At 47.1% G+C, this 8,427-nt stretch overlaps 1 protein-coding gene across 2 annotated transcripts in view; it reads left to right on the top strand.

Moving 5' to 3' along the window:
• The first annotated feature begins 716 nt into the window (after positions 1-716).
• The window catches only part of Syt11 (synaptotagmin 11), a 28,107-nt gene continuing 20,396 nt past the window's right edge, over positions 717-8,427 (top strand). Inside the window, exon 1 of one of the 2 annotated variants that reach the window (XM_051157491.1) lies at positions 717-1,011. In XM_051157491.1, the coding sequence (XP_051013448.1) occupies positions 978-1,011 (34 nt within the window). In that variant the 5' untranslated portion in view covers positions 717-977. The remainder of the gene's footprint in view (positions 1,012-8,427) is intronic. The other variant, XM_051157490.1, reaches the window with a different exon arrangement.

The raw sequence follows: 8,427 nt of genomic DNA, 5'->3' as shown, positions 1-8,427 counted from the left end.
TGGTGTTTTATACTCCTGGATGCTGGGTTTACATGCATGCACCACCACCGCCCAGGGGATTTTTAAGTCTTTATTATTGTTTTGCTTTTTTTTTTTTTTTTTAAATATTTTATTTAACTTTAATCTATGTACATTGGTGTGAGGGTGTCAGATCTTGTAGTTACAGACAGTTATGAGTTGCCATGTGGTTGCTGGGAATTGAACCCGGGTCCTTCGGAAGAGCAGGCAATGCTCTTAACCATTGAGCCATCTCTCCAGCCCTGTTTTGCTTTTTTGAGACAGGGTCTTGCTATATAATACCTCAGGCTGGCCTGAAACTCAAGATCGTCCTGCTTTTGCCCAGGATAGAATTTTGTTTTTCAGAGCTTCTGTAATCCAGAAGGTTCGGCTTCTATCTATATATACCGAGGCAACTACAATCACAGCTTCAGAAGACGCAAAAGCGATTATCTTCCTGCCCTTCTGTGTTTGGAGACCTAGCCAAGGCTGTCCTTGACGCTCCTTCCTCACCCACTCGAGTGCTATAGTCACAGGAATGTGCAACTGAGCTAGCACAACACCTACACTTCTTATTGGGCTTTGAAATTCTAGCCCCAATCCCCCACAGCCTGTGAATGGGCGGAGCCTTATCTTCGAAAAAACTCGGCAGTGGGAGGGGTCTCCTCGCGAAGAGCTTCCGGAACCTTTCGGGCAGAGGCGGAGTCTTCTGCCGAGGGCCATTCGGAAAGAGGCGGAGCCTAACTCGCATCAGGACCAATCTGTCTGCACCTGCATCCTTAGCTCAGAGCATCCCTGGAGCATCTAAGAGGAAAGCGCAGCTAGCAACCAAGGATCGGGACTGTCGCAGGGGCAGTCGGCCAGACACCTCGTCCCTCCCCTGATCTGGAGGTCTACAGCCGCGGCCTCGGTACTGACCGAGATTCCCAAAGTTGTCTGACCTCTGCAAAAGTGTTCTATCAACAGCCTCTGATTACAACATGGCTGAGATCACAAATATACGCCCCAGCTTTGGTAAGTAGAGCCTGACAAACTAATTTTGGGGCAATCAGTGCTGTTGCAAAGCCAGGTAACTGGGGAATGGGCGGTGAGTGAGGTCCAGATGGCATCTGCCAGCCCTGCCAGAATATGGCCAGAGGTCGTGAGTGAGTGCAAGGTAGTGGACAGCTTGTGAATTTCGACTGTGGGCTGCAGGCGCTGGCAAGGGCAAGGGCAGCTTGCCACCGAGGATAAGCAAGTCCAGGCTGCTAAAACCTTGACGGTAAACCCTTGATGGTGCACTGTCAGCACGGCCGGAGGTGAGACACGGCAAGCATGCGGAGGTTGTGAACCCCTCCTTCTGGAGGAAGAGAGATGGGGTAGGCCGAGCCCTCCCCTAGGGGCACGCAGGGCGGTGCCCCTTCCTCCCCCCTCCTACTTCTGAGGGCTGCAGGAGAGGGAAGTGGCAAGGGGGATGGGCGTCAAGATGGCAGCGTGGAGACTATGGGCTGTGTGGCTGGCAGCCAAGGGAGGCGGAGGCCTCCAGGGAAAGAAGGGTGTGCGGGGGTGGGGAGCAGAAAGGAAGCCACTCCTTAAGCCGGTCAGAGGGTTGCTAGGGCTGAGGTAAAATACTAGCCCTACAAGCTTTATTCTGCACCGTAATGGTGTAGTCCTTCACGGTGTTACCAAATGGCGCTTGGCGCCGCCGGGCGGAGAGATGACGTGATGTCTATTTCTGAGCCTCCTGGCAGTGCCTAGGCGCCCCTTCCGGGGCCTTTGTTCCCTGTTTCCCTGGTCTGGCTTTTCAAAAAAGGGGACTCACCCGCGCTGGTGCTGGCGGGGGCGGCAATCCTGGCTTGGGGGAGGGGCCAGAGAGGCCCAGCCCGGGGGAGGCCGCTTTGTGTACCACAGAAAGCATTACGTCATCTCGGAGCGGCTGGTCCAGGACCTAGCCCTCTGGGCTCAGAGAGCCCTTTTACACTCCCTGGGGCAGAAAGTGCAGTGGAAAATAGGTGGGAAAGAAGGCAAGAGAGGCTTGGCCAAGTCGTTTCCTCTTGGGGAGCTCCTCCATAACGATCCAGGAGAGCGAACTTCGTAATGCTCTGCTTGACCACATAAATAAGTAAAATAAAATTGTCCAGCGATTAGGATAATCAAGTGAGAGTTGCTGCAAGCCTAGAACCTTCATATTCCTTAAGAAAGTATATCCCTCAGACGATCCAGGTGTGAGCATTGGTTCCAGAATTTAGGGTGGAGACACAAGCCAGCTGAAAAAATGGCTTTTCTCACTCCCTAGTAAGTGGTATATGGAAGTGAACAGAACCCAATGTTCTGTATTCTCTCAACATAGTAAGACATCATATCAGAGAAAGCGTGCAAACAATGAATCTTTACACTCCTCGGGGCTTGTTCCCATTTGACCCCAAGGCTGGCTTTTTCTGTGTGTCTTTGGCTTTGCCCTCTGTCTCGTCTCTATCCTTTAAGTCCTGAGTTTCCCAAACTGAAATCCATCTTGTGATTGTGTAAGAAACTCAGGATTTTCTTCACGTTCTTTTCCTTCTCACATCCTTTTTCCAGCAGAGAGATTTTTCTAATTGCAATTCCAGAGGCCTTTGAAAGTAGATGAAACAAAACCCAGCCTTCTGGTTTCCTTAATTCTTGAGTTCAAGGCTAGCTTTCGGATACTTCTTGAGTCCAAAACCAAACTGGGCAGGGTAATGAGATTGGTCTCGGAAAACAGAGAAGCCAGGCACGGTGGCTCAAGGCATTCCCCCACCACTGGGAGACTGAGGCAGGTTGTCATGAGTTCAAAGTAAGCCTGGAATATACAGTGAGTTCCAGTCAGCCTGGATTACAGAGTGAAACCTTGTCTTCAAAAAATAAAACAACATAAAAAGGTGACCCAGGCACGGTGGCTCACATTATAATCCTAGCACTGGGAAGGTGGAGGTTAGAGGATCCAGAACTCAAAGGTCAGGGTCAGGAAGATGGGTGAGTATGTGGAACATATGGGCTCACGCCTGGCACCTGATTCTATCCTTAGAGCTGACAGAAAGGTGAAGGAGAGAAAGAGCCCCACAGAGTTGTCTTCTACCTACCTACCTACACACACACACACACACACACACACACACACACACACAAACACACACACACTATATGCACACATTGTATTTTATTTTTACATTTTTAAATTTTTTTTTTAAGCATTGGCATTTTGCCTGCATGTATCTGTGTGAGAGTGTCAAATCCCTTGGAACTAGAGTTACAGACACTTGTGAGCTGCTGTGTGGGTGCTGAACCTAAGTCCTCTGGAAGAACAGCCAGTGTTCTCAACCACTGAACCATCTCCCTAGCCCCTGTATTTTTTTATTATTATGATTTGAAACAACAAAAAAGTCAAGGCCAGGTTTTGGCTGTATAGCTATTTTGAGGCCAGCAAAACCAAAAAACACTCAGGGAGGAGGCTGAAGAGTTAGCTCAGCCATTAAGAGTACTTGTTGCTCTTGCAAAGAACCCAAGTTTAATTCCTAGAACCCACATCATGATCATAACTCCAGTCCAGAGAAATACGGTGACCCCCCTTCTGAATTTCAAAGGCTTCAGGCACCCAAGTGGTGTGCATGCATGCCTGTAGGCAGAACACTCATATACATAAAATGATCAAGCAAATATAAATAAAATTAAATGTTTGTATTTGTAAAGAAAGGAACTGAAGCCGGGCATGGTGGCACACCTGTGTAATCCCAGCACTCAGGAGGCAGAGACGGATCAATGTGAGTTCGAAGCAGAGCCTGGTCTACAAAGCAAGTCCAGGACAACCAAGGCTACACAGAGAAACCCTGTCTCAAAAAAAACCAAACAAACAACAACAAAAAAAAAAAACAGAAAGACAGAAAGAACGAAAGAGAAATGAAATAATCTTTTTTTAGAATTCTGGTCTGAGCAGAAGTTAAAGGAGTTAAGAATTCTCATAGGCTTTAATAGGTGTCTCCAGATCCCTAGACCTTACAGACTGCCTCAGCCAGAGAAAACTGCCACACTGACTTTTTCATTTGTTATAAAGAACTTTAAACCCTAGAGGACATACCAGGCCAATAGTCAATTATCCGTGACCTTGAAAAACAAAAGTAACCAGTCAGGATCACTATAATTTACATCTACTTTATTGGTGGAATCATTCTTTGTGATGGGAGGTAGGGACACACACACACACAACATGGGGATTACATAAGGTGTCAGTCCATACTTTTCACTTTCTTTGAGAAATGGTTTTGTTGTTTTTGGGTTTTCTTTTTTTTTTTTTAATAATATATCTATTTTTGCCAGGCATGGTGGTGCATGCCTTTAGCCCCAACACTCGGGAGGTGGAGGCAGGCTGATCACTGTGAGTTCAAGGCCAGCCTGGTCTACAAAGCAAGTCCAGGACAGCCAAGGCTACACAGAGAAACCCTGTCTCGAAAACAAAAACAAACAAACAAACCATATATATATATATATATGTCTTTTTTATTTGCTTTGGTTTTTTTGCCTGCATGTATGCCTGTGAGAGACTGTCAGATCCTCTGGAACTGGAGTTACAGACAATTGTAAGCTGCCATGTGGGTGCCAGTGCTCTCAACCACTGAGCCATTTCTCCAGCCCCTACTTTTTGAGACAAATCCTCACTATGTAGCTCCAGCTGTCCTGAAACTGGCTCTGTAGACCAGACTGGTCTCAATCTCATAGAGATCCATCTGCCTCTGCTTCCTAAATGCTGAGATTAAAGGTGTGCGGGACCACATCTGGCTGTTTATTTTCTTTCTTTCTTTTTTATTTTTTCTTCTCTTTTTTTCCCCCTTTCTTTTTTTAATGGTTTTTTGTTTTGTTTTGTTTTGTTTTGTTTGAGACAGTTTCTCTCTATGTAATTACAGTTGTCCCTGAACTTGCTATATAGGCTAGACAAGCCTCAACCTCACAGAGACTCTCCTGCATCTGGTTCCTGAATGCTGGGATTAAAGAAATTCACCACCATACCCAGCACCTCCATTTGTGATTTTTTTCTTTCTTTTTTTTTTTTTTTTTTTTTTTGGTTTTTCAAGACAGGGTTTCCATGTGTAGCCCTGGATGTCCTGGGCTTGCTTTGTAGACCAGGCTGGCCTCGAAGTCACAGAGATCCACCTGCCTCCCAACCATTTGTGATTTTTCTACTGCATATAGCAGCTGCCCCTTGACGTTCTGTAGATTCCTGTCTCCCCACAGGACTACTAGAAATACAGATGCTTATGCTATGCTCCAACCACGCTCTCACGCTTGCATGGTAAGCACTTTCATTCACTGAGCCATCTCTCCAGCCCCAATATATTTATTCTAAGATAGGCTCTCATGTAGCCAAGGCTAGCCTAGAACTAAAATATAGCCGAAGATCACCTAGATTTTCTGATTCTCCTGCCTCTACTTCTGAGTGCTGCAGTTACAAGCATGGGCCACCACACCCAGTTATATGCAATGCTGGAGATCAAACAGGGATCTTCCAGCAGTGTAGGCTATATCACCAGCCCCATAGCTGCTGGGGCAACTGAAAACACTCATTTCAAGCAGGGCAGAGGTGGTAGATGCCTTGATTCCCAACACTAGGGGAGCAGCGGCAAGTGAATCTTTTTTTTTTTTTTTTTTTTTTGTTCTTCGAGACAGGGTCTCTCTGTGTAGCCTTGGCTGTCCTGGACTCGCTTTGTAGACCAGGCTGGCCTCGAACTCACAGCGATCCGCCTGCCTCTGCCTCCCGAGTGCTGGGATTAAAGGCGTGCGCCACCACGCCCGGCCCAAGTGAATCTTTTTAAGTTCGAAGCCAGCCTGGTCTACAGAGCCAGTTCCAGGAGAGCCAAGACAACACAGTGAAACTGTGTCTTGGAAAAAACAAAACAAAACAAAGGCTGGCCATGGTGGTGCACATCTTTAATCCCAAAACTCAGGAAGGCAGAGACAAGCAGATTTTGGTGAGATGGGGGCCAGCCTGATCTGTGTTTCCAAAGTGAGTCCAGGACAGCAGAGGCTACACAGAGAAACCCTCTCGGGGGCGGGGGGGGGGGGGTGCAGGGGAGGCAGGGAGAAGAAGAAAGAAAAGAAAAATAAATAAACAATGCATACATAAGTACTCACTTCAGTCATTAGTTCCAACTTCCTTTTCCCACCAAGCTTTTCATTAGAGAAAGGAAGAGGACCTGTGTTTCTGGTTCACCATCGTAGGTGTTGGAGAGAGAGAAAGAAAGACACTGAAATGAATGTCAGTGTAGGGCAGAGGTGGAAAAGGAGGAGTGTGCACTTGAGGAAGCCACACACAGCTTACCTGCCTTAGTTCCCTCCTCGGTCCTCTGGAATGACACTGCCTGTCTTTTCTCATTTCCACCTATTTCCATTTTCTCAGTTAAAAAAAAAAACGATGCATTGTAAGTAGCAGTAGGTTCCCTTGGTGACGCCAGAGAACTGTGCGAAAGTCTCCCTGTCTTGGCTTTTAGACTTCCTTTTCAAATTACCTGTCTTGGGCCAGCAAGATCACCGAGCCGGTGGCAAGCCTTTGCTGCCAAGCCTGATGACCCGAGTTCCATCTACAGGACCCACAGCTGGCGGAAGGACAGAACGGACCCCTATCCTTCGCCCTCCATGTGCATGTGGCACACCCATTGCACACACACACACACACCCCTGGATGTGAGAGGTGGCGGCTCACACCTCTAACCCCAGCACTCACTCTCGGGAGACTGAGTCAGGAAGTTGGCCCTGATATGTACTCCCAGTTCTCCCAAGTGCTGAGCCATCTCTCCAGCCCCCAGGCTCTTGCTTCAACCTTTGCCTCGAACTCACAGAGGAGATCCACCTGCCTCTGTCTCCCGAGTGCTGGGATTAAAGGCGTGCACCACTACGCCGGGCTCTGGCTTGACTTTTTAAATTGAGTCCAAAGTGTCTTTCTGCAGCCCATGCATATTGTTGCTGGTCTGTTCTACAAAGTAATATCAAGCCAAGCCCTCTTCCATGAAGATGCCTAAAGTAATTAGGAATAAGTTAGAGTTATTGCACCTATGTACCCTCAGCTCCAGGTTCTTTAATTTTTCATTTGATAGTTTCCAGTATTCTGCTTCCCTCTCCCCCACCCCTAACCCCCCACCCCCGAGACAGGGTTTCTCCCTGTAGCTCCTCTGCCTTCCAAGCGCTGGAATTAAAGACATGCGCCACTACTGCCTGGCTTGCTTCTCTGTTGATAACAGTGCAGTTTAAGTTTTTGTTTTCTTTTGTTTAATTTGGGGCTAGAGAGATGGCTCAGAAGTTAAGAGCACTGACTGCTCTTCCAGAGGTCCTGAGTTCAATTCCCAGCAACCACATGGTGGCTCATAACCGTCTATAATGTGATCTGATGCCCTCTTCTGGCGTGCAGGCGAGCATGCAGGCAGAGCACTGTATAATAATATACATAATAATAAATAGATCTTTTTTAAAATTTATGTTTAGCCAGACTCACACTTTTAATCCCAGCACTTGGGAGGCAGAAGCAAGTGGATCCCTGTGAGTTCTAGGCCAGCCTAGTCTACAAAGCGAGTTCAAGACAGCCAAGATAACACAGAGAAACCGTCTCAAAATACAAAAACAGAAAAAAATAATGTGTATTTCATATGCATTGGTATTTGTTCTGCATGTATGTCAGTGTGGGGGAGTCAGATCCACTGGAGGACTTACGAACACTTGTGAGCTGCCATGTGGGTGCTGGGAATTGAACCCAGATCCTTTGGAAAAACAGTCAATGCTCTCAACCACTGAGTCATCTCTCCAGCCCCTACAGGGTTTCTTTGTGTACCCTTGGCTGTCCTGGACTCGCTTTGTAGACCAGGATGGCTTCAAACTCACAGCGATCCACCTGCCTCTGCCTCCCGAGTGCTGGGATTAAAGGCCTGTGCCACCACGCCCGGCTATACCCTCTTTTTCTAAACTATAGAGGTTATTGAAATGAACAAAATAGACCCTGTCTCTGTTTTGGTTTTGGTTTAAGATTTATTTTGGCTCATGGTTTCAGGAAACACAGTCATTTGTCCACTGGCCCCATACCAGTGGCCCATGTTAGATCAGGTTGGCATAAGGAATATAAGCTGGACCAAAACTGTTTGCTTCAAGGCAGCTGGGAAACAGACAGAGATAGAAGACAGCTCTGTTCTCACTAAGTTTATCTAATGAGGGAAAGCCAACAAACATGGACAGTCAGGGTAATAGCAGATTAAGGAAAACAAAGAAGCTAATGAGTTTTGTTTACCTAGGGCAGGAGATGCTTCTCTCCTGAGGTGAGGCTGGGCCCAAGGCCCCAAGTCATTGAGACATTGAGCCATGCCGATACCGTGAGGGTATTCAGGAAGAATCTGGAATGTGCTAGAATTGTATTTATTGCCTTAGTTCTCCCTGACTTCCAATTCTTCCCCTAAAATGTAAAGT

This window comes from Acomys russatus, chromosome 15, assembly GCF_903995435.1.
Source record: "Acomys russatus chromosome 15, mAcoRus1.1, whole genome shotgun sequence".
Classification (NCBI taxonomy): Eukaryota; Metazoa; Chordata; class Mammalia; order Rodentia; family Muridae; genus Acomys; species Acomys russatus.
This window is presented reverse-complemented; position numbering and strand designations above follow the sequence as displayed.